Source organism: Aristolochia californica, unplaced genomic scaffold (genome assembly GCF_029961685.1).
Source record: "Aristolochia californica isolate CCGP_79_NKW_82.1479 unplaced genomic scaffold, dmAriCali1.0.hap1 SCAF_16, whole genome shotgun sequence".
In the NCBI taxonomy this organism is placed as follows: Eukaryota; Viridiplantae; Streptophyta; class Magnoliopsida; order Piperales; family Aristolochiaceae; genus Aristolochia; species Aristolochia californica.
Window position 1 is genome coordinate 19,979,560 of NW_027181837.1, and position 25,599 is coordinate 20,005,158.

Genomic DNA, 25,599 nt, shown 5'->3' on the forward strand with positions numbered 1-25,599 from the left:
AACAGGAACCTGACGAAAATATCCCCTTCAGCGAAAGAATGATTGGGTCTTTGCGGGTCCCACCGTCACCCAAGCTGAGTACTGGGCTGATCCGGGCCGCTCATCCCACGAGCGCTGTCGTGGTGCAGTTCCGTCTTTTCTCCACGGTGGTTGAAAAAAGTGGAAGATTATTCTCGGATTCTCGTGTTCGAGGCCGACTGCTTATTAAACTCCCCTTAGTGAGTGCTATCCGTCTAAGGTTGACACGTGTCCTAATAATATAGAAATTAAAACAATATAACATTATTACAAGTATTTGATATTAACGTGATTACTAGAGGCATAAATCACCCCTCACCAAACGGGAGAAAACAAAATTCCACAGAGTGTAAATATATTTTTTTTTTTTTTTAATATGACAATTGTAAATATTTTTATTATTTTTTTATATTTTAACCCCAATTAAAATCGATTGTAGTTTTAAACCAAACTCGATCACCTTACTAACCCAACAAAATTTGCCTTATAAATAGAAGGAATAGTAGGTAACAGTTCAATAAATACAAAAAAAGACGACAAGAATCATACTACAAAAAAGTTTAAGACCTAGCTTTTGAGTGGGGGCTAACCGATAAATTATTTTATGCAATACAGGCCCCACTATGTGTCTCCCAATTTGTCTTAGATGGAACAAATAGTACCAACATGTGTCACACACTCTTGTCAAATATCCTAACTTTTCTAACAAAAAAAAAGTTGATATTACTTCTTAGAAGGTGAGATGTCTTAATAGGGTTGATTTTTTATTTAATAGACAACAATAGATGTAAACTCCTATTTGAACCCTACCATTCATTATGCCCATTAAAGAGAAGGACCCTCACCCTCTCCTCCATCCTTCTTCTTACATATGGGGAAGTTGACCCTCTCTCCATTTTTCTTAATTGATTATGATATCATTTTAATTTAACCAATTACTAAATCCCAATTAATCACAATTTAAGTAGATCTAATTGTCTGGCCATCAATTATCAAATTGGTTTCATTGGATTGACTATAATGTTTCAACCACACAAAACCAAATGGTTCGTGCTTGTGAAAAAATCCCAAATTTGGTTAATTCATCATCTTCTTTAACGGATCAGTTCAAATTTCTTTTCAAATGCATGATTGCATCACCACTTATTAGGTTTCTTCAAAGTTACTCTAACTTTACTTTTTATATCTAATTCCACTCGTTGCATGCTCTTATTCGCAAACGTGGCCCAATATCTTGCTATCTGAATCATGGTTTTCTGATTCACCTAGTTGACTCGTAATTTGGAACGATTAGATTAAGTCAAGTCGTGGGGAATATGTTTTTGTTTTAATCGAATCCCTTCCAACTTGTCTCGAGTTTGTTCACCATAATGGCGAATCCCGATCCAACTTGATTGATCTTACTCGAATTTTTATGTATTCGAATTTTCAAATATAAAATTTTCTATTATGAGAATTCAATGTTGAATAATAGATAAACAACAACATACAAACTAAACTTTGATGTCAGCGCTCTCTAGAAAATCTAATAGCAAAGGAATAAGGATAAGAAAAAGTGGTTGAGAGGCCCCAAATGCATGTTTCAGATAATATTTTCATGTGACCGTGACATTCATGAGAAGATAAAGACAATTGCATTATTAAAGAGAGAGGAAGTGGAGAGCACACAATCACCTTTGATCCTTCCAATAACTTCGTGTTTTGTAGTCATGAGAAGTGGCATCCAATGCAGACATGTTATAAAAATACTTGTTGATAGAAAAGTATATTTCGACAAGATGGATAGAAAATGTTAAAGTTGGAGATTATAAGTGATAACATTGTAAATATCATTCAATTTAAAACTCAATTAGCTTTGCCCGCATGATATACCATGATTCAATCACTACAACTAACATAAAAAAAATTATGAGATGAATACTCACAAATAAACCTTGATTCAAGCAGTACATTGAAGACATAAATCATAAACTAATTACATCAATATCAATTTTATAAGATGACTATTTATTTACCATCATGCCACCATTGTGTGAGCCTATGGCCTTCTCCTTATTTTGTGGGCTTGCGCCCATCTTGCACATACTTTGACGTATGGGCCTATGGCCTTCTCCTTGTTTTGTAGGCTTGCGCCCATCTAAAGACAATACAAAATCATATACCAACATACAAGACAAAATTTATTTACGTAAGTATAGAAATAAATTATAATAATATCCTTAAATAATCAATAAATGGATAAATGGGTACATAATAGCTATTTACCTCAAGACCCCGTCTGCATCCACCTCTACTTCAAAACATATGAAAGTGGTGAAGGCTATAAAACAGCCCGTGTGTAATGGAAGCAAAACAGAATGAGTCCACTCAGTCACTACTCTGTCCCTATGGAGCATGGATGATCCGAGACAGTCCCGAGTTGAGGTTTTCACTTCACCTTTACATATACGCCATCTCTATATTTATAATCACACGAATGCCACTACAGACGTTCATAGAGTGGTCACCGAAGAACGACCGCGTCAGGTGCTCTGCACGCTTATCTCTGCCGGCGAGGGATTCCACCGAGAAGTCGAGACTCGAGAATCGAGATCAGTTGCGGAGAGAGATCAGGTAAGATTAGGATCGGAAGAGCGAGAGCTCCCTCGCCATGGCTACCATGGCGGACGGAGACAAGCACCTCAGAAGAATCGCAGAATCTTTCAAAGATCTCGCCGCGACTGTAAATTCCAATTCGGACCTTGAGGTTGGACCTTTCTCTCGCGCTTGCTCGAATGTTTCGGTCCTTTTCAGTTGCTTAGGTATCGCTTTCAAGTTCGCTGAACTGGATTACGTTGCAAAGGTACCGGAAGCTCCTACTGCTGTTATCTTTCTTATACATATGAGCGTTGAAATCTGTCTTCCGTTTGTAATTTAGGTTTTTGGGCTTTTGCGAGACTCAGGATTGACTATCACTTGTTTTCCATGTGATCGATAAAAAAATTTACTTATATTTAAGCATTACGTTTCTTTCATCTTCAATATATAAATATAGGTTATATGACTAATATTTCAGTTATTTTTCTAACTTGAATTAGTTGACTAATATCCTAGAGCATTATGTTTCTGTCATTGTCATTTATGGGGCCAAGTAGGTTATTTGATTAGTATTCCAGTTGTTATTCTAATTTCAGTTAATATTCCAGCTATTCGTCTAACTTCAGAAAGTATGAATTTTTATTTTATTAGGGATAGTAGTTAGTAATTTACCAATATTTGGTGTATCTCTCTCTTTCTATGCGATTTAGCTGTCCAATATCTTCCTTTAACGTGAGAAATATAACATTTTATGAATCTGTTTCAATTATGTGTTTTCTCATTAATTCGCTTTTTGTTTACTAGATGGGAGTTTTCAATTCCTACATTAAATAACTCTTTCAATGCAGCCATCGCAGATTTTTTATGTCAATTGTGTGTTTGTAGTTCATCGGTCTGTCTACCAAAAACACTGAAATTCAAATTATATATAGGTTTCATTTTTACTTTTTTTTTTTAATTTTTTTCCCTACCCATTTACTCCATTTTTTAATCATTCATGGATCTGCCACTTGATGCATAGTTGATATAGGCATTGGTATAGATGTGTCAAATAGTTCTTTCCAGATTTTTATCTGCTGTTACTCCTTGCCATAACCCAATGAGAGATTCTCTTGCCACAAACATTTGTAGTAATTGTGGATATTTATTTATTTTTACTCTTGTAGGGCGTTTTCTGCATTCTCCGGTGAATCTACATCTTAGGGCTTTTTAAGGTGGAATTCATTTACATATTCTGTTTAGTGCTATATTTTGTTTAAGGTGGAATTCATTTATATTTCACAGCATATTAGTGATAGCTTGTTCCTAAATGCTAATGTCCATTTTTCCATTTGGTATACATAATTTAAATACACATGCAGCTAGACGTGGGAATCATTTCTGAAATAGATGACTGCCTCTTTCTCTCTATATTTTAATGGATTATTATGAATGATGCTTTGCTTGCCGTGGCTGATCTAATCTTGGTTTGTCTCATTTTTCTGTGATTTTGGTCAAACAGGACGCAAGTTCATTTTCTGTAGCTCTTTTGTATATTATTGGAATGCTCCCATTGAGTTGACTTCTTTAGCAGAACAAATGCTAAGGTTTTTTCACCATTTGGATATCAGGTTAGGGATCTCTCAGAAGCATCAAAGTCAATTGGTTCCTTAAAAGCCATGCTTGAACGTGATGTAGAGCAAAATCGTGTGAGAGTAGCTGGTAGCCATTCGAGGAACCTTCTCAGAGTGAAGCGTGGAATTGACATGGTCAAAGTAATGTTCGAGAAAATTCTCGTGTCAGAGTATGTTTGTTCATCTTTTAGCAATTTGGTGATAACCAGTTTTATTGCAATCATTGTGTTAGTAACTGTGCTTCATGTAGCTAGGAATGGTCTTTCTTTAGTGTCATTTGTCTTTTCATTATAGGTTTTGCTGTTCATGAAAATATCTTTTCCATGGAGATTCCAGCATCATCTGTAACAATTTTGAAGCATATGCCTTTTCAGGGGTAATTCTCTCAAGGATCCAGCCTCAGTTGCTTATGGTCAGGTTTTTGGTCCTCATCACGGGTGGGCCGTGAGAAAGGCTGTTGCTGCAGGAATGTATACACTTCCAACAAAGTCACAACTCATGAGAATGCTAAATGAAGATGGTAAGCTATGTTTTCATTTGGAAATATAGGGCTGTATAGCCTTATGGGTAGAGCCCTTTAATTGTTTTGGCTCCTTTAATTGGAGCCCTGTTACTAATAGTTTAGTGGACCTTGCTTTTCTGATGCTTTAGTCAGGAACCTAGCCCTATCATCTTAGTAGACTTAGCTTTGCTTATCATTCTGTTAATAACATCGAATTGTTCAAGTTGATTTGATTGAAGACGACACTTCTTAGGTTACCATGCTGAAACTCTTCTTATCCGGAGTTCATTATTTAGTCTGTGTGGGATATAATTTTGAGATAACAAGAGCCAATTTTGGATTGAGTAGACCTAGAGCTTCATCACTATGTAAAATGAGTGTTTCGTTCTCTTTTTCATGTGCTTTCAGAGGCTTCAGCAAGGGTTCATATGCAAAATTACGTTTCTGCATCAGCTCCTGTCATTCTCTATGTTGAGAAGCTATTCCTCTCGAGAGAATTAGGTATCGATTGGTAATCACAGGTTGTGGCTGGTGTCACGCTCCAGGTACCGACTACCCATGGATCCCAGTTCCTCCTAGCAAGAACATTACAGCTGAAAATTTAAATTTATCCCCATATGTGTGTAAACTTGCTTTAGTGCGGATGCATTTCAAGCCAATAATCTGAAACTAATTTGCATTTTTATGTTTGCTAGTAATTGTATCTGGATGGGATTCTGGACTTGTAAATAACCCCTCTCTGCCAGAAACACAAAAACTAAAATTTTAATATTATTTTCATCTATATATCTTTTGAAATTAAAATAGATGGCCTGTACTCAGTACATCAATATATCTTCCACAATTATAACCATATTAAAGCCATTTTTCTTAATTAGCTTCAATTTTGACATGTTTACCAAAGATATCGTTTTAATCTTTTAACGTAAAAAGACCAATGTCTCTACCCAAAAGTGATAGTGAAATTTTTAAGAATTTGATTTATTTATCACATTTCTTATGTGGGTCCATACTCCTTTGTAACTGTTATAATACTTAGGCTCTTTTCGGAGTTATTGATATGTTAGATTAAGGGAAAGAGGAAAACCCAACTGACATAGCCTGATAGTTGGATCACCATTGCATGGAGTCCACTTTGACACAATAAAAGGGGATGGATACTTAGCTCCTCCCTCTAGGCAATGGCAAGACAGGAGTTTTTCACATTGTTGTTGTCATTGTATGTCGAATTTGTTACAAGATTTTAAGTGATGTGATGTCTTATCTCTCTGATTTAATGTCCACACAAAAACTTGATTGGAACCTTGAATAACTTATTAGGAGTCTCCCTTGGTTGACTAGCTTTACTTTTATAGCTAATCTCCACTAGTACTTGATGAAGAAATCTGACTTTGTATAACAATGACAAGTCCAAAGATGGTGACCAAGTAGTGACAAATTGATAGATTGTTGCTACTTTTACGAAGAAATGACTATTTAAGGTTTGAGGCGTGAGGAGAAATGTTGGGGTTGTGTTAGAGTGTCTGTTTAGTGCAAGATTCATAACGATTTTAAAGGATTTTGACAGGGTTGTAGCAGGATTTTAATGGAGTCTACTATATGAAGTTCTAGTAAATTTCTCAAGTGCTTTCTCCTCTTCAAAAACTTTCATAATCCCAAAAAATATTATTTAAACCAAAAAAATGTCCCTATTTATATTGTGGTGAGAGTGGTTCAACTACGCCACGTTTTTTATATGCCTTATCTTCTCCTTCTTCTCCCTCTTACTAGCTACAAATATAAGGGAAGAAGAACATTTAGCAAGACTTTTTCATCTACCTCTAAGAGCATGACACATCACCTCATCCTTTTTAAAACAATGTCACTTTTTTTCTCAAAGCTGCTACGTGTCATGGATGTGATATTTCCTTTGCTTGAATGAAATTCTCTTGCAACACCATATGTCACCCCTGTCATCTCTTTTACTTATGTGATACTTAGGTTACATTCTCTTTTAATTTGATTTTGATAGTGGTCAATACAATCAAGTTCATCTTGATTGTTGATTGAATTTTGATTTGTATAATTGATATAAATCTTAACAAAAAATTTGATCAACTATTAACCAATGTTTTTGACAATATCTATATACTTTTATCGTCGAGAAATTTGACTTTGACCATTAGTCAATTGGTAATTAGGTTCTTTTAATCTTGGTCACTGGTCAATATCGACGATTTGGACAGTTGGTGAGGGTTTTAATTTTGACGATTAGATAGTGATGCCTTCACTTACAAATGGATAAATAAAAAACTCTACTTACCCATTTACTACTTGTTAAATATAAAAGATTTGGATAATGGTTATTTAGTATTTGCTTGTATGCTTACCCGTTTGCCCAAAAATATTTAATTATAATATTAGTTTTAGCAATATAAAAGCTTACAAAACACTATTTAACCCAATTTCATTATTCTCATCACTATCATTTTACAACTTAACACATTTTATGTATGAGGTTATTCCAATTCATCTTTATTTTGAGCTAAATGTGTTAAGAAAGAGAATGGTTTCATTCTTTACTTTACACACCGGCCGCATTTGTTAGACGAATGGTAAAGTAATGTAGGTTTCAATTATTTTGATGATAACAAAATAAATAGCTTAAATGTATGATATTGATGTGTTATCGATATATTTTCAACACATGCCATCCATCACAAGTATTATGAAGTTTGTCCAGAGAAAATAAGATCCAACAAGTTGTCAGTTGTTAGTCAAGACTCGGAGAAAAAACACATCTAAGATTACCATTACGAAGAGGAACTTACGCGAAGAAGAAGATCGAAGACTTGAAAGCCTGGACTCAAAAGTAAAATAACAAATTTCAAGAACTCTAGCATTTAAGTATATAACCAACCTTGATTCTTATTGAATACATATTAATGTTTAAAATTTATTATAGCACCTTACGACAATAAAAATCATTTTAGAATACTGGCAATTGGCCTGATCAATTCCAAACATAATGAACGATATAGCGTGATCCATGTATTAATTTGCTTGATCGATTGAATAAAAGACAGCATGGGCATTCGGACGCTAGTCTAAAACCAATAACGCGGGAAAGAAGATAATGGTACAGAGCTGACGTCGAGGTCAACACAACGGATTACGGATACATCGCTACTGGAATTCACCAGTGGCTGCCTCCTTGGATTTCCAGTTTCGACCTTGGTTTTCAGATCTTAAGAATGTCGTGTTTGCGATTCTTCCTCCCTTCGCCAGCAGTGGAGAAACTCCCTATGGTTTCCCCTTCAATCTTTTACGTTCTTCGTCTCAGAATCCCTATGGCTGTTCCATTTTCCTTGAGGTCAACCAAACAAGTTCGACGCTGCCATGCGATGTCTGAATCATTCGAATCGGTATTATCTCAAGAAACATTTTCGAAAGGTAGTGTGTCTCTCTTTTCCCTCTGGAGATTCAGATGTTTCAGCGTAAAATATGAAGAATTTCCGAATCCTCTAGTTTTTTGTTTGATTTATTTTTTGCTAGTTAAAGTGAAGCGCGTGGTAGTTGTCGGAGAATGAAATTGCTGCTACTATTGATTTTTGTTCATTTTCTCGTTAGTTCCTGTATTAGTATTGTAGTTCTGGAGGTGATCTAACGGTAACCCCAGCCCTCGCGTGTTGTGCATCCGGTAAGCTTTCGCACTACTGCTTTTGTCGTGGCTGAAGGTATTTCTTGATTTTACCACAGCACATGTTATCTATTTAATAGAGCAGTGTCAAGTGGCTATACTGGAATACTGCTCAATACCCGAAAAAGGATACTGTGATTTTTTTTTGGTAGACAACTACTTTCCTCCCCCCCCCCCCCCCCCCGACGTTGTAGGGTTCTAACTGATGTTCGTACTGTCAATCCAGGATTGGAAGACGGTTTTATGGGGTATGTAACTGGCAAGAGAAGAGTAACAGAGCTGGCCCACGAGTAGGTAGAAATCATCTCTATGGTATCTGCTAGTTAAATGGGCACACTTTATTTTGTTCCAGTAATTCAATGATTCTAGATGGTAGTAGATGAAGTACCTAGAAAGAACTGAAGGTGAATGGTTTAATTTAATGCTCCTTCAATGGTAGCTCTGAGTTGACAAGGACCTCCAGGAAAATGAGCATTTTGTTCCTTGAGTTGAATCGTTATCTACGTTACAATTCTGTATTCTGTAGCTACATGACGGGGACGAGTGTTTCTGGAATCTGAAACAAGTTAGCCTTTTAGAGCTTCCTTCGCCTTATGCTTACATTAGACTGATTGTTGCTTGCTCAGTTGCTGTTATTCTTACTAATTGTGCAGTTATTTGATGGTTTAACATTTATCTTTTTCCTATGTGAGTTCTTAGAATGTGGAAGAATATTGTTAGAAAAGGAGATACAGTGGTTGATGCTACTTGTGGTAATGGTCACGATACATTGGCACTCCTCAAAATGGTGTCTGACAAATCAGGAAGTGGTTTTGTTTATGGGCTAGACATTCAAAGCTCTGCAATAGAAAATTCTTCTTCTTTGCTGGATACATCTGCCGATCCAGATGAGGTAGAACCATTATTTGTAGACATGGATGGATTCAATCATAGCTGCCCTTTCTTCCAGTTTACTATCTCTGGATATAGAATGCTTTAGCACCCTTTATGAGCCAAACATGATTTTTCTTATCTAGCTTCATCTCAGGACTCTAATTGTGCTATCCTTGAGTTTTTGTTGACTGTTTGTGTTTTGATTCAGAGAAAGCTTGTCAGACTTTTCTCCATCTGTCATAGCAGAATGGAAGAAGTTATTCCAAACAGTACTTCTGTTAGGTATGTTCTATGACCATTCCCACTATGAATAAGGAAAACTTTTCAAAGAATGTGTCTACACTTTTTTTTTTAAGGATTTCTTGTTGTTCTTGTTTCCATTCATATGATTACATGAAGAAGTGATCATTTTCTCTCTCTAAAACCTTCTCTAGATGTTTCTGTAGTAATTTTATTGTTCAATAAGATTTAGATATCCTAGAACTTATGGTTGTGTGATCATTCTGGCATTTGGGTTCCAGGCTTGTAGCTTTCAATTTGGGTTACCTTCCTGGAGGAGATAAATCAATAATTACAACACCAGACACAACTTTGAAAGCGTTGCAAGCTTCTAGTCAGATGCTTGGAACTGGGGGCCTTATCAGTGCAATGGTTTATGTAGGACATCCTGGTGGAAGGTAATGTTTGATTATGCAGGATACTTTCTCTACCATTTTTATGTGGTCCATTCATTTATCCAGAATCTGTGACTTACTGATGGTAATCAACAAAGAATATTGTAAACACTGGATGTGGAACATGGTCGTTAGGGAAAGACTGGTTGGCATTCACACAAACTTAATTATAACTGATCATTTTGTGTTTATAATCATTAACCTTCAAATATCACCTCTTTATAAATTGCAATGGAAAATTCAGTCCCATTTGCTGAATAAGATTGTTTGACTGCATATATATATATATATCTCACATGGTCTAGTATTGATATCTTTAATAGTGAAGCTTGCTAGTGTTTTGACAAGTCTCCAGCCTGATTCATGTTATGGGTCTGAATCATTCCGGTTCAAGAAATTTTCAGAAAAGATAAAGAGATCAGTATACCTGATATCATTCCCTATCTACATAGATCAAATTCTTTTTTAGTTAGTTGAGTATTTTAAGTTTAAAATCTTAATTTTTATGTGACACTTAAAATGAAACTTTTTTTGCAACTGTTTCTTAACATGTTTGATTAATGTTAATGTGGCTTTGGCATACTTCAATTCAACCTTTTAGTAGTGACTGATACTGCAGGCTAACAGTGCACCTTTTGATGCATCTTTGGGGTGTAAACCAGTGTATCTTTGGTCTGTATGATTCAGGGATGAGCTGGAAGCAGTGGAAGCATTTTCATCTGGTCTATCAGCTGAAGCCTGGGTCTGCTGCAAGTTTGAGACCCTGAACCGGTCATCTAGTCCAGTGCTAATTCTTTTATACAAAAAATAACACCTTTCTGGAATCTTTTGAGAAGGAGCTCTATTTTTCTCTTCTCTGTTGTAGAATATATTGGCAATGGACATTTGGATTAGGACTTCAGGTTTTAACGAGCACAAAAAGTAACAAATATTAGTGGCTTTGAATACTTCAAAGGTCACTCTGTGGCTAGTCTCTAGTGAGTCCCCTTTGACTCAAACTGAGTTCGACCATTGGTCTCATTATTCCTGATACAACTCGCCTAAATGTACATGGAAAATTTGGACTCGGAGTTACTTCTCGTTTTTTACTCAGAAAACCATGTTTCAGAATTCCAGAAAAAAAAACAAATTTACGCAAATTAAACAGATTGAACAAAACTACTGAAAATGAAGGCTAAAGGGAGAGGGAGCCACGGATGGTTGAGAGGGAGGAGGGAAGTAAGCATAAGGATCAGGGTTGGGAGTAAAGGCAGTCTTCCCGTTTTTTTTCATGAAAAGGGAGAGGGTAGTTACTCTACATGATCTGTCAATGGTTTTCACAAAGTTTAAACCTTGAGGGTCACATGTAGGATTGCAATAGGTTGAGTCAGGTCCGGTCAATGAAGGGTCGGATTGCTGAGACCAAAATTTGCTCACCAAAGACGTATTTTTACTAAAAAATTGAAATTGTTATCATTGTCTTGTAAAATATGTTACTAATGTAAAATCATGAGTAATTTCAAGTTAAAAGGGGTATTTCCTGTATTTTTTATTTATGGGGTGTAGAGATAGATGGATGATAAAAATCACATCAAAGGAACTTGGTCACCAATTAACCCGTGGTCAAAATTTAAGCTTCCCACAAGCAAAGTACGAATGGTTGGTCAAATAATCTATAAACGGTCAAAATCAGAATTTTGGTCAAAACTTAGACCTGATTATCAAGATCAAAGCCAATCGAGGGTCAAGATGAAACCAATCGTACTGGGCTACCACCAAAATCAAAGTATAGGAAAATGCTACATAAGTATCACATAAGTAGAGTTGGCAATGACCTTGGGCTCACTAATATGAAATAGCTAAATGGAGAGAAAGTGATTGATTACATCAATTATTGGAGAAATTAGAGCCTCAACTACAAGGAAAGCACAAACTAAAATTGATATGTGCACTGGCGGAATTCAATTCACTAGGGTTTACTTCATTTCCTACGAGCTTTCAAAAACTAGCTAGGAAGAACCAATGTGCAGACCCATAGAAGCAAAAAAGGTGAAATTCCACCATTCTTTCTTGGTGTGACCAATATTTTTAAGCCTTCCAGACCCTGTTTTCTTCTTTCTATTCCTTTTAAGAACCTGCGTTTTTGTTATCAGACATGGAAAGCGATTCCCGGATGGCCTAACTTAATGTCAAGGATCACGAAAGGCTGCGAGCTTGTACTCATTCTCTTTCACGCTACAAGTAGCAATGACTGTAACAGGTGCCTGCTGATGTTCAAACCATTTGGAGAAGAAAAAGAACAGAAAAACATCCGCAACATGCACCATGTTGAGTATTCCACGTGCCTGCTTAGTGAGCAAAAGAAGAAAATAAGGGCAAATGGAGAATTGAAGGAATTAAATTGCAGTCTTTGCAGTCTTGTTAGATCAAACCTGGTAACGAAGATTCCTTCGGTTTCTCAGAGTCATGCGACAGCCGTCTTCTTCTCGCGCGCCTGGCGTAGAGAAAACATAGTCGGCTACTGGTACTGGAAAAGAGAGAAAAGATTTCTAGGTTATTGTTAGGCTTCAACGTTGGCAGAGGGTCGGGTTGGGTTTATTCTGAATAAACCAATAACGACCAAGTTTTAGATATCAGACTAGACAATGAAAGAGCCATACAGTGTCATCCCTATTCCTGCATGTACTCTAGAGGTCAGAGTGTGCAATAAACTATGATAAAGTTGGGAAATTTGATTGTTATCAACAGATATTAGAGATTAAAAGTTAATAACCCAAACAATAATCTACCTTTCTTCCCCGAGAATATTGGTCAGTTTTTCAAAAATCCCATTTCTAGATATTTTAACACTAACAGTTCCCAATCGGTGAACAAACAGACACGATTTCGTTTTCCGATCGCCATATACATCTGCCAGTTTTCCGGTATCGGATGTGTAAATATGCCAAACCAACTAGGCTTCCCATCAAAAGATTGAAATCCTACCAAAAAAATGATCGATAATTGGAGCAGAAGAGCTAAAGTGTCCCTCCCTCAATTTCAGATCACCTTCAGAGAAGACTTGTCTTCAAGTTCATCCTCTGCTTGGCGGTCACACAGCCCCAAGTCTACCAAGATGTTCCGCCGAAATCACTTTTCAATCGAATCGGTACGGGAAGTTTTCCATTATGTTCAGTTCCCACTACCGAGATAAAATCAAACTGAAAACATGTCCAATAAGATCGAGTCCGTTTAACTTCCCAGAACGAGGATCAAGAAAGATCACCACGCTCTCCACCTTCAAGAACACCGATCAGAAATTCAAAAAACTCTGGGCGAAAAAAATCACGGAAGACCTCAAGTCGTCCAAGTTTCAAGTCAGACCAGTTCCTCCACCTCCAAAACGGTAAACGCCAAAGACGGAGAGGAGAGGTCGAATAATTAGCGTTTATGTTCAGGACATCCTCTTCCTTTCGGTAACTTAAAACTCTAAAAAGCTTTTCTTCCCTCGAAAACCATCATGATTCGTTTTGTTTCCTGGCATTGAAACACCCAAGACGTGCATCGGCTTTCACCAGACTTCTTGAACCACAAGCAGCATCGCACGCCGATCTGATCTTGTTTGAAACCTGCAAAAGGCGAGAGAAAAAGAAGGCGAGAAAACAGCGATACGCATGGCAGCCAAATCTACAAAAGCAGAAATAAATAAATAAATAAAACAAAAAAAAGGGAAAATCGTGATATCTACAAAAGAACGGAGCTCGAAGACCAGCGCTTTCACCATTAGCTTTTAAACGCCTCGAAAGCTCAAATCACAGAGAAAACAGAGATAAAAAAAATGAAAAATAAAACCCTAATGCCACTAGCACGGCGGCTTTTAAAAGACTTCGCAACTCGAGCCCCTGCGTGTTAAAACCAACCCCATGTACATCCATTACCATCTCATCAAACACATGACATGCATACCACTTTAGATTACCAAATTACCAAACAATCCCCAAGAACACCAATAACGTAAATGAAAACAAAATAAGGGGCAAAAGAGAAGCGACTCCGAGACCCTTCGTACACGTGGCGCGCCTTTTGAAAACCGTTCGGATCGAGGTCGCGAATTGCTACAGGTGAGACACGTGTACGGAAATGATTCGCACATCTGGTCTCTCTGTGGCAACTTAAGGATAGGGTCCTGGGAGTTACCGTAAAAGGCAATTCGGGTGAATAGAGCCGTGGAAAACTGCTGGAGATTTAGACAAAGATCCGCAATTAATGCACGGCAGGGACAGAATCAAATTTAGGAACACGCGAAAGGAGACATCATTGAGGAGGTAACGGCGAAGTGGAGTGTGTAGGGGGGGGGGGCTCCTTAAATACGTAAAGATTTTAGAGACAATGGCGGGTAGGGGGGTCACATCCGTGGGCGTGTTGTCTGAGCCTCAACAGAAATAAATGCGGTCCCCTGCGTCATGATCGATGACCACTTCTGTCGTTTCATTACCTAACGGTTTCGCTCGTCTTTCCCACTGGAGCCTGGGGTTGTTCTATGAAACGCCGCCGACAAAAACTCGTTCTTTTGAGAGAGGTTCCAGGACAGGACGCTCCGTTTGCTGATCTTCGTTTTGATGGGAAACTCTTACCGATCTAGGAAACAAATGCTCGATAATACGTACCAGGTACATTTTGCAATGAAACCAGTCTTCAAATACCGCCATTGTTGACACTGTAGAATACTGAACAGACATACAGGTTCACGCTATCCTAGGGAGAGATGGTTTACTGAATCAATTGCAAGGACGACGTACAGTTTAGTTTCTCCAGTCGTTTGGTTGCTGGAATCTTATGATGGGAGAAGAACCTGTTTTGGGTAAGAGGGCAGGGGCAAGGGGTGTTGGACAGTACAGAATGCAGCAGCTACGGATGACTTTCAGATGAATATGCAGAGAGAGAACATATGAAGAATACACGTGAGCTCTTTCTGCAAGAAACTGAGAATATTATAAAAAACAAGGAGCTAATATAATAAGGTCTCATTCCTGGAGTAGATCAACGATTAAGAGCTACTTTAGGTTACAATAGCATTAACAAGCCAAAATACTTAAAAGAGTTACGATTCCTGAACTCTTCAGTGCCTTAAATATATGTTTATGTAAAGACAAAACATAGATCTGCAGATTTAACTATATAGATATCATAGGGGCTGCTCAAAGGAACGACCAGTTCACGAACATAAAAGCCAAGCAGTGATTGTTGTCTTCTTCGTTCAGGACCTTCCATGCTATTGCCTGCTCATAGGAGACGGGTCTTCCCATGCTCGACACACAAACCCCAGCAGGAAGAGATGAATAACCCTGAAAGAAAAGGCAAAAAATTTCGTGTACTTCAGTGAAAAACTTTCTATAATTTTGAATTCTGTAGAGTTCTATGTAGGCTTTTTCCAGAAAGAACTTTGCAAAGGTATGGCCTCTTAAACTCTTATTTTCATTCTTGCGTTGTTTTCTCAGTAACCATACAAGGCCCTACTGGTATTCCAGACTGCAACAGTTATCAACAAGGACTATTTTATAAGGTAACATAAACAAGTACTTGCCTGCTGCATGATCTTAGAGAACTCAGCACATAATACTTTCCGGCCTCCCTCATCAAGAATCTTGTCAAGCATTATATCTTGTAAGGCAATAAGAGTTGTTTCAAGCATGTCCAGTCCAGCTTGGTTTGCAAAGGTGAAAACAGGTGATGCCTGTGATAAAGTTCAAAGAAGATATAACACATTTTAAATCATTGAAGTAGACACTAGTTAAAAAAACCATGCAAACTGGAATAAAATTTTCCTACATTTGACTTCAAGGAGCAGCACAGGATTGCATCAGAGTGGTGCCACAGAAGTTTCAGTAAGGAATCACCAGCCTGACTGTCAGCCCTCAGGAGTTCCACTCCAGTATGAAACCTGCATAGGGTCAGGTCAGTACTCTCGTATCACTTGTACCAAACTAGTTCCTTTTTCATTGTACTGAACTATAACTGAAGCCTCTCTCCTGTCACTAGTACCAAACTAGTTCCCCTTCTTAATTATACCGAACTATAACCGAAGCCTTTAAACTAAACAGTAGAGAAAAATGCATCTCAAGACAAACCTGTAGCTCCTACAGATCCACCGTGCCAGAGTAACAGCCTCAGGGGAACAAGGGGGTGGTTTGGGCCCCAAGTGAGAGCCAAGACGTGATGGAGCGATGGCCATAGCAACCCTCTGAACAGACCCAACAACGCTTCGTACATATTGACGAGCCATTGCTGCCACACTATCACGAAGGTGGTTCTCGAATGTGAACTGGAATGCTATTGTGAGAACAGATCTCAGGTTATATGAGTTTGATCCTGTTTCACCAGCTGATCGAGCTCCCCCTGATCCTTCAAGTGAAGACGCCAAATCAAGAGTGCGTGTGGCAGCCGGACCATCCTGCCAGAGGTTGTGGATTGTAATTATACATGTCTTTTATATAAAAAACCACATGGCAATCAACAGCTATCATTAAAAGAATTGTTTCAAGATTAACGATAATAAGCATAGGTTTATAGAGAACTCTCAATAAAAACCATGCGAGCTTGTTTTGGAAAACAGCCAGACCATGTCCTATAATAAAAAAAGAGGCAGCTCCACAGATATCCAACAAACCCATAAGTGCAGGACTGGCATAAAAATATACTAAAGCAGAAAATATGAAAGTAATAACGATATTAGCACATTAAAACGTCACTCAACTGATTTGGCATCCAATGGAATTACACGGAAGCCTGATGGCAGTAGAGGAGCATCATCCGCAAAAGATTCATCAATTGGTGCAAATACAAGCTGAGCACATGAACCAGCAGCATTTTCATCGACTCCACTGCAAAGCTGTGACAATTTTCAAAAACTGTTTTTCATTTGGTTTCAAGTACAACCGATCCAATAAAATTATGCAGAAATCACAATCAACAGAAACTTGATATGAAGTTTGGACAACACACTTGAAGTAAATACATGTCCCTTGACAAAACAGCATCATCTTGAGTGAAGCCATGGCCTTCTAGCCGTATAACCTCCAGGAACTGCAGTTCACCGGTAAAATAGTCCATTAAAAACAGCTCCGAGCATTTATTTAAAAAACTGCTTCATGAGGGACAGAAGACCAACCTCTTCATGTTCCACTGTATGTGCAAGAGGTAAGATCACTTGACTACCTGGAAAACCACCAACCCTTGCACCAGGAACAGCATATGGGCTAGCCTTCAGGGATGCAGCAGAATATGCATCAACTCCACTGTCAGCCCATTCAGAACGGTGTTCCCTCAGAAAGCGGACAAGCAATGCAGGAGGTACATTCTGCAAGGGCAAAAAGTAAATCAGCTTCTTCAGGAGAATACAGCAATAAGGAAAATGATTTTGAAATACAACCACTACACACATAGTAGAGATAAGTACATGCAACATTTCTGGAAACTACATTGTTATTCATACAGATTATAGATAGTATGCATTTAGATTCACAGTGATGAAACATAAAAAACAGATATTTCAGATGCCAAATATGGCCCCAAGTACCCATCAAGTTCTAATATGTGAAAGCAAAGAGTGCCACCCAGGAAGGCCACATTAGAAGTTATCCCGCCATGTGTATTGAAATAACATTACCAGAGGTGTCATTCAATTCTACCAGTGTTGTCAACATCGATTACAGCAGCAGCAAAAAATAACAAGGATATCAATAAAGATAAAAAGATTAAACAGCATCCAATCTATCAATAGAATTAAAACATGAGATAGTAGGCTGGAGTATTCAATACACAAACTCGGTATAATTAGGGCAAGGACAGAAAGTGTATGACAGATTACTGGAACACAAAAACAATAAACTGTAGACAAATTCAGTCCGGCCACAGATTACTGGAACACAGAAACAATAAACTGTAGACAAATTCAGTCCGGCCACCTGTACAGTGCTTACTGAATTGTGAAGTACGTACCTGCAGTAACATTGACGCCTTCGCACACAGGACACCACCTCCTAAAGTAGAAAGCATCGTTGACGAATTCACATGACCACCAACGAGTTTGCTAGGTGAGGAATTTATGGCAATTGTAACATCCTCCATGCCATCACTGTTCATCAGTGACCATCCATCATCAACAAACCCATTTACAGCATCATTAAAGCCCCTGAAGACAATTTTCATGTGAGACCAAGTGGAAAAAAATCAAATATGGGGATACAATTAAAAGGAGGAGCGACAATGGTTACCTGCTCAATCTTTGGCTAAAAGTGCGTAGTACTGCAGGTTGACGTCCCCCACCATATACAATTTCACCACTAGTTTCTTGAGCAATTTGTCTGACATGCCGCAATGCCTAGGTAATGAAAATTTCAGTTGGCCAGCAAAAAGAACTTTCTAAGAAGAAAAACTATAATAAACCAGCCCCTTTCATGAGCTGATTGTAACAAAACTTACAGAAATAGTCATTTTCTGTGCCAGAATTTTTGATGATTCGTATAGTGGTCGGAGGACTTCAGGCACACTCCATACCTGAAATAAAAACAAGGTAATTCTTAGTATGACCCAAAAACAGAGCATCACAGAGAAATATTCCACAGTGAATCACATACGTCCAAATCAACATGATCCACTATGTGTATGATGGAACCACCACCCTCGCATGGACGGATCAGATAGCCACTTGGAAGCATTTCAGCCCTATTAAAATTTGGAGCAGGAGGACCAGGAGGTCCACCAGTTGATGCAGTCAGTGACCTTTCGCAGATCTAGCACATCAAAAGATCAATATTAAAACATAAAAACAATAAAAAACAATCCAGCAGCTGAAAATGGTAGACCAATGATCTATACGTTTCAGATATTTTAAAACATACCACAAGACTACCATCCTCTAGACATGTAGTGTATCTCAGTGTCCAAAAGTCACGTGCTGCAGCCAATGTAGTAGGAGCATATGTCTGGAAACGACATTTACCAAAAAAAAGAAAAGAAAAATATTTAAAATTTTGAAGGCTATACTTCAAATGATTTCTCAAATCAACATGAACAACAGTATAAATATGGCATCGACCTGCATATAGACAAGCTCTATAGTCCCCCCATTACCAGTAGGGAGAACAGTTAACACCTCCAGGCAGCGGCAATCACGGTACCAACATGGACGATCTTTGAGAATCTCTGCGACCTGAAAATCAATCCTGTATTAACAGCAATTCACATCAAAGTTAATAGGAAATACAGTGTAGCTTACCTTTGTGGGCTCTAAACTCACAAGACCGCATGCTCGTGCTGCAACACCACTACAGTTGTGAGAAACAGCAACGATTCCAATAGAATCCGGACCAGGCTACAGTTAAACCATTAAAATATTCAGTTAATAGAACTAATTTTTAGAACATATGCATCATATTCAGCTTTCAAATCTATATTACCTTCATCCCAATCATCTGAACCCAGTCGACAGCAGTTCCAGTAGCCTTGTTAAGGAACTCTGCCAGGGTCTCCTCCGCAATCGCAAGGAGTCTGCATGTGAGAATACACAACATATATGAGACTTCAGGAGAAAGAGATGATAGTATCATACAAAATCTCCCAACAATGTCACAAAATGTTTTCTACTATCTGTACTTACCCAGCTGGGTTGTTTGCATCCCTTTGAGGATGCTGAGGAGTTGGGTTTTGTTGGTGCTGACCACTAGTGACCACAGACTCACAGCTAGTGTCTGTGGTCGCCACTGATGCCTGCGCGGTCAAACTCAAAAATTAAAACAATCACTAATATTTACAAAATCAATGTGGCTGCTAAATATGACTATGAATCTACAGCAGTAAAAATTGACCATGTGTATCACCAGGTTTGTGATGCCTCGTTTGTAGGAAAACATTATTAAAGAAAACCTGAGAAACTATAATTGTTATCTACCAAATTCAAAACTCAATAAATGCTGAGCAATCATACACTTTGCAGTTGTTGTTTCATATATCCATTCTCATATACCAAGTGAGAGACCTGCTTCTGCAAGCGGTCATTTTCCTCCATCAACAGCTTGTTCATGGCAGACAGCTTCCTGTTTACTGTCTGGAGCCGAGAAGCCTCCTTCCTCTGCTTCTCTCGACATCTGAAGGATATAAAGCTCATAAGTCAGTATAGTATTTGCACCAAATACTAAATTGGATTCATAGAAAGGAGAAACAACTACTGACAAAGCAACAGGCAGACTAGCTGGTGATTCTCATACATCACACACAAGAACATTTCCTCTAAAATCAGCTAACAGACATCTCCAATCTTGGAGAAAAAAACAGCATAAAAAATCAAACCAACATACATATCTGGCAAAAACTCCCTAAACTTTATTTTGCTTAAGCTAATTAATTGTGGTTCATATCAACAAAGGTTAGTCAAACTACAAGGACCGTAACAGCCTTATGGTCAACAAAATCAATAAGAGAAATAAAAAAAAAACAGCTCAGCATTAAATATTTCAAAAATAGTACAACGACCATGCTATTAAATATGCCTCTTTCAGACCACTACTACAAATTCAAAGAGAAAACAATAACATAAAGCAAGCACAACTGCTTCTACCCAATAGTTCGTCAATATAGGAACGAGATCATGAAGATGACACATGGTTGAATCCCTACTTTTCTCTTCCAAGCATTCCCTTGATTGAAGACTCAGCAGACCAAAAGCACCACTGACAATGAAATTCTATTTCAGCTGGGTTGCCACGCCAAGACAGCAACAGCACTTTCGCTAAGAATAAACACCTTATAAACTTAACTTTATCAAGCCGTCAAATTTGGACTTTGGCAAGACACCCCACTAGTTTCCAGGGCTTACACGCCAGCAAGAGATACTTCTTCCCTGTGAAACATCATTTTCTCCTCATATCACCAGAAACATTCTCTCTAACTAGTTAACCCAGTATCAATGTCAATTTCTCATCACAACCGCAGGTAGGTCATTCTAATTATGTTTCAAAGATACTGATTTCAACCAACAACAATACCGAAGAGACGACCAAATGAATAATTTAACAGCTAATCATTCAATTTTTTGGGTTAAAAAACCACAACACCACCGCACCCTTCACATTAAAACAATGTAATAAGGAAGAAAAGGTGTCAAAAGCATATAGAAATAAAAAAAAGTATATGAATTAATTGCCTAATAGACACAGCGATCTCCAGCTAAAACCTTATGAGCAACTTTCGTACAAAACCCATCACTTTAAATCAAATATTGTTACCTTATTCAACACATTTCCATCAATCTAACTTCTATTTCGACCACAGAAACCGTCAAGACCAACCACGTTAATCTCCGCCTTATACTCTTTCTCATTCTCACAGGAAAGGAACATAATCGACAGAGAAGAGAGAGAAAGATAAAAAGAAAATGAGAAATTCCATCTGTAGAATCTCCATCTGTAAAACACTACCGCAACTACAACTCCTAATTCCTCCCACTACGAGATGTCTGACGACGCACAGCATAAAGAGCTTTTGAAATAAGCAGTGTACTACTAGCAGAAAAGGACAGGACGCGAGAGAAAATAATTTTTCGCCATATTTCCGAAGCCAGCAACCACACAAAGCATACTCATGCTAAAAAGGGTAAAGAAAAATTGAGCAAAACAAGACGAAACCAACAAAGAAGCACCAACTAAATGTCTTTTCCAAGTTCAAGAACGAGTAAGTGGAGACCATTTCAAAAACTACGGAGCAAAATGAAAAAGAACCTTCGTTTCTAGTCCCAACCACTTTGTCATTCTTACCTTCGGTTCTGAAACCAGACCTTGATCTGCTTGGGCTCGATGTTACACAGTATCGGGCACTCTCTTATTAGCTGCTGCCGACGCAACGAACTTGGCTTTGGGCATTCCGTGTACACCCTCTCTAATGCCTCGACCTGCTCGGGTGTATATCGGACATATTTGCTGCTATCCATCGCCTTTGAATCTTTCTGTTGTTGCAGCGAGAGCGCCATTTCTCACAGGAACTGAAGGACCAAATAAATCTATAGAGCACCTAGGAGAAAACGCACAAGGTTCACAAGAGCGAAAATTTCATGTACCTAAAAAAGCACACAACAAATGACCTAGAGTTGCGCAAATACTACCTAGAGACAACACACAGAAACGATAACAGAAGACTGGGGAGAGACCTTTCACGGAGGACGGACCATACAACAGCGTGAATGACAGAAAAAAACTGACGCAGATTTGAGCTAAAGAGAAAAATGACAGGGAAATGAACCGAAACAGGAGAATGTGAACACCGGACACTACGAGAACCTTAAAATCTCAAACAGACCCGTCAACAGATAAATCCAACCAACAACAACTCAATATGCGCCAGAGCTAAAACCCCCCAGAAACGAAAGGAGAGAGAAAAAGAAACAACCGCTAAAAACCAGCAGGTAAGACGTGCACAGTAGAGTACCCCTTCGCTACTCTCCCTCCTTAAGTCCGAACGTCCGAACCCCTCCTCCAAGTCGTTACCAGCAGGCTCTCTCCTCCAAGAGAGCCCCCTCTCTCCCACATCACAAACGAGCGTTTTTTTCCCCAGTCACCTCTCCGTTTCTTCTCTCCCTATCCCAAAACCCACGTCCGCTCCCGCTCGACGAAGACGACGATCCCCAGTAAATAATCTTCAACACCCATTCCGACACACCTTGAAAGGAAAAGCAGAAGAAAAAAACGAAAAGAGATCAGTCGTCGAGAACGGGCATTTCAATGCCTGACTCGAGAAAAATGCAAATATAGATTGGACAGTGGAGAGCTTTTACTCATTTTCTCGTCTCATTTCCTTATCTTAATATCTTTTTCCTTTCCTTTACCTGTGGCAGGAGAGATGGTTTCGGGAGGAAAAAAGCGCTGTTCGCTACTGTTACTCCTGCAGCTACTGCTCCTGCTCAGCTCTGTGAGAAAAAAGTACAGCTCTCTTCAGCAAAACAAACCAGCTTTCTCTCTCCCCCCGCCCACTCCCTCTCCTTTTTCTTTCTCTCTCTTCACCACTCCAACATGCATCCATCACCATACACCCATCTCATGACACATGTCCCCTCCGCCGTGCCTTTTCGCATTTTTTTATAAATAAAGACGAGGCGTGACGGCGTCTGGTCGGATTCCAGACCTGGCCCACATCCTATCGGACGGTTAATGCTTCTCACTTTCGAGGACCCCACATCTAATCTCTTCAGATATGATATTGGAGATTAATGCTCCTTACCTTCGAGGACCCCACGTTAAAACCCTCCAGATATCGAACGGTGATGCTCCGTAAAATAGTGGACCCACATTAAATCTCTCCAGATATCCAACGGTTGGGATCTCTCTTTTGGTCAACACTCACTGGCTCCTTCCCTGAGACGACGCCGTTTCGGCCGAATCTTGCATCAAATGCTTCGATATCTTTTACCCACTTTTTTACTTTTATTTACTTACCACCACTCACGTCCTCCCAGAAATTTATTACTTTTTTAACTCCGGTATGGCAACGAGATCCTGAAAAGAGGCACGAATCTTTCTCTCTTTTACGGCCTCTATTTTTTTTAATAAAAATAGTAAAAAAAAAAAAAAAAAAGGACCGAGGGTAATAGATGAAATTTACCCCACTCGGCTTTCCATTGAAGAACACGCATTTACCTAACCCCCCTAACTTTCACCAAATTGTCCAATCCGGACACTAATAATTATCTTCAGATGAAAAGACGTATTTACCCCTTTGATTTGACGTCTGGATGATAATCCATCTCGTGGTGTGGGCCCACAGCGGAAGAGGGGGATGCGCCGGGCCAACCGCGTTACCTGCACCAAACTACTCCCAGTAAAGCTGCAACGTACGGCGTGCTGTCGAACACTCGCAGACATCGTTTTCTGAGGCGAGAGGGACGGTGGCGCGTAGCGGCGTAGGGGGATCGTAACCGTGCGTTTTGATCGGATTTTTTTCAAAGGCGGGGAAAGGTGGAGTAACCGAATCCAGAAGTGGATAATGGTCCCTCCGGGTTAAAAATGGACTTGAAACGGACAAACGGGACGGTTGGACCCGATTAAGAAATGACGGATGCCGGATCCGACATGTTCGAACGTCATCTGATCACGACTTTTGATGGCCGCGTGCGACGAGGCCAAAATAGAATAACAACAAATTTTATTTAAAAAAATAAAAAAAATAGATCCCTGTATGGAATTTTTTATGGGACATTTTTTGTGTCATATTAAAATAAAAAAATTATTTTAAAAATATAATTACTAAAAAAATTATTTTAATTTATTTTTACCAATTTCATTATGTGTGTGTCCTTTGAATTAATTATTCTTGTGGTTTCTAAGGGGTCATTTTAATACAAGAACAAAATGAAGAAAAAATTATTTTTTATTATCTAATTTTTCTTGTTAAAAAAATATTTTAATCGGTTTTCTTGTGTTTGGGTGCTTTTTATATGCTATATATTTCCAATAAACCTTCAAATAAAATCATATTAATACCTTACAAAAAGTTACATGAAAATTTTTAGAATTTTCCAAAGAAAAATAAATAAAAATTAATAATCAATCGCATATATTGTCATACGTATTTAATAAAATAAAATATCAAATACAAATCTGCCTTGTACTAAAAGTATTACAACATCAATTGTTAAATACTTATTAAAAAAAATTCATATGAGTTAAGACTCCTCGATTCATATGAGGATAATAAATAGAATCAATTTACATGGAGACTTCCATTATTAATCCTTTCCATGTGATTGAAGAGTCAACACTATTCCTATTACATGGTGTAACAATTATGAACTTGTATCCACCACATCAATTAATATGAACTATTCCTAGTGCTTGATCCATGGCCATATTTTGTGTTTGAATGCCTCTAGACTCCTTTTAGTTGATAGTGAAAAAGAATTTACATATTTTTTAAAAAAACTAAAAAACATGGCTTTCTGGAAGCACTATTCCTAGTGCTTGATTCATGCCTCTAGACTCCTCATGGATTTGCTCTTGGGTTTTTACCCTAAAAAACTTCATACCAATAGAGATAGTGTTCACACTTATATATCCATGATCATCCCCACTTTTAGTCAAAGTGGGACTTTAGTTATATACTTAACAACAAGTATACACTACAATTGTCACACAAAACCTAATTTATTCTCTTCAAAGCTTAACAAGTGGCCTAAAACTCAAAATTGAGTGAATTGAATCAAGAGTAAAATGAAACTTGTAATAATTTATAATTTTCAAGAAAGAAAAGTGAATCTAATGGTTAAAAGGGTGCCTTGAGAATAATGAAGGAATATTTATGTGAACAACTCTTATCTCTAGACCACTTAGGCCACTTAACCAAGATTCTAACCTTACATTCCCTTTTAATAGCTAATTAACTTCATCATGGCTATCTTAAAAGTAGATTAACAACTTAAAATCTCAACTATGAAAAATCCTTAGAGCAAAACCATGAAACCTTTGAGACAATTAACATAAAATGATATATTAATCATCGACTAATCCTATAGCCACCTCTCTTTTTTTTTTTTAATTTAGGTTAAAAAGAGTTTCTAAAATCATTAACGTTCTTACCATGGATTGAACCCTGAAGTAATAAAAATAAAGTTATGCACATTAGATACTGGGTTGAGATTCGTCGAAGAATGAGAGAAAACAAACT

General features: G+C 38.1%; 3 protein-coding genes and 1 long non-coding RNA gene across 6 annotated transcripts; 2 read left to right on the forward strand and 2 right to left on the reverse strand.

Moving 5' to 3' along the window:
• Nucleotides 1-2,514: 2,514 nt before the first annotated feature.
• LOC137953730 (accelerated cell death 11-like) lies at nt 2,515-5,514 on the forward strand. Its single transcript, XM_068801220.1, has 4 exons — nt 2,515-2,860; nt 4,206-4,378; nt 4,583-4,728; nt 5,119-5,514. Exons 1-4 carry the CDS (start codon nt 2,669-2,671, stop codon nt 5,223-5,225), a joined length of 618 nt encoding a protein of 205 aa, XP_068657321.1. The 5' UTR covers nt 2,515-2,668; the 3' UTR covers nt 5,226-5,514.
• Nucleotides 5,515-7,823: 2,309 nt separating this feature from the next.
• On the forward strand, nt 7,824-10,866 carry LOC137953934 (tRNA (mnm(5)s(2)U34)-methyltransferase, chloroplastic). Its single transcript, XM_068801496.1, has 6 exons — nt 7,824-8,142; nt 8,616-8,679; nt 9,089-9,281; nt 9,471-9,544; nt 9,784-9,939; nt 10,624-10,866. The coding sequence occupies exons 1-6, from the start codon at nt 7,944-7,946 to the stop codon at nt 10,745-10,747; spliced, it is 810 nt and encodes a 269-aa protein (XP_068657597.1). The 5' UTR covers nt 7,824-7,943; the 3' UTR covers nt 10,748-10,866.
• Nucleotides 10,867-11,685: 819 nt separating this feature from the next.
• Nucleotides 11,686-13,759, reverse strand: LOC137953663 (uncharacterized). Of its 2 annotated transcripts, none has more exons than XR_011112403.1 (3): nt 12,705-13,759; nt 12,348-12,442; nt 11,686-12,260 (listed from the first exon to the last, which is right to left on the reverse strand). It is a non-coding gene; the product is annotated as an uncharacterized lncRNA (long non-coding RNA). The 2 variants fall into 2 exon arrangements; XR_011112404.1 differs by having other exon boundaries at nt 12,901-13,758.
• A 1,107-nt stretch (nt 13,760-14,866) lies between these two features.
• On the reverse strand, nt 14,867-22,936 carry LOC137952538 (homeobox-leucine zipper protein HOX32-like). 2 transcript variants are annotated; one of them, XM_068799620.1, is made up of 19 exons: nt 22,769-22,936; nt 21,705-22,602; nt 19,880-20,039; nt 19,553-19,662; nt 19,353-19,443; nt 19,172-19,267; nt 18,992-19,105; nt 18,795-18,878; nt 18,531-18,686; nt 18,376-18,450; nt 18,168-18,274; nt 17,893-18,085; nt 17,063-17,251; nt 16,897-16,977; nt 16,649-16,783; nt 16,023-16,345; nt 15,724-15,835; nt 15,479-15,628; nt 14,867-15,239 (listed from the first exon to the last, which is right to left on the reverse strand). In XM_068799620.1, the coding sequence occupies exons 2-19, from the start codon at nt 21,914-21,916 to the stop codon at nt 15,093-15,095; spliced, it is 2,535 nt and encodes an 844-aa protein (XP_068655721.1). In that variant the 5' UTR covers nt 21,917-22,602; nt 22,769-22,936; the 3' UTR covers nt 14,867-15,092. The 2 variants fall into 2 exon arrangements, with proteins under 2 accessions (XP_068655721.1, XP_068655722.1); XM_068799621.1 differs by lacking the exon at nt 22,769-22,936 and having other exon boundaries at nt 19,931-20,039; nt 21,705-22,737.
• Nucleotides 22,937-25,599: the final 2,663 nt, after the last annotated feature.

Coding starts and splice junctions, on each gene's coding strand:
- LOC137953730 (XM_068801220.1), top strand. CDS start 2,669: ATGGCTACCATGGCGGACGGAGACAAGCACCTCAGAAGAATCGCAGAA. Junction 2,861..4,205: donor AACTGGATTACGTTGCAAAG/GTACCGGAAGCT, acceptor TTTGGATATCAG/GTTAGGGATCTCTCAGAAGC. Junction 4,729..5,118: donor GAGAATGCTAAATGAAGATG/GTAAGCTATGTT, acceptor ATGTGCTTTCAG/AGGCTTCAGCAAGGGTTCAT.
- LOC137953934 (XM_068801496.1), top strand. CDS start 7,944: ATGTCGTGTTTGCGATTCTTCCTCCCTTCGCCAGCAGTGGAGAAACTC. Junction 9,545..9,783: donor CCAAACAGTACTTCTGTTAG/GTATGTTCTATG, acceptor TTTGGGTTCCAG/GCTTGTAGCTTTCAATTTGG. Junction 9,940..10,623: donor GTAGGACATCCTGGTGGAAG/GTAATGTTTGAT, acceptor TGTATGATTCAG/GGATGAGCTGGAAGCAGTGG.
- LOC137952538 (XM_068799620.1), bottom strand. CDS start 21,916: ATGGCGCTCTCGCTGCAACAACAGAAAGATTCAAAGGCGATGGATAGC. Junction 16,978..17,062: donor ATACAGTGGAACATGAAGAG/GTTGGTCTTCTG, acceptor GGTGAACTGCAG/TTCCTGGAGGTTATACGGCT. Junction 16,346..16,648: donor TTCCATTGGATGCCAAATCA/GTTGAGTGACGT, acceptor AACCTCTGGCAG/GATGGTCCGGCTGCCACACG.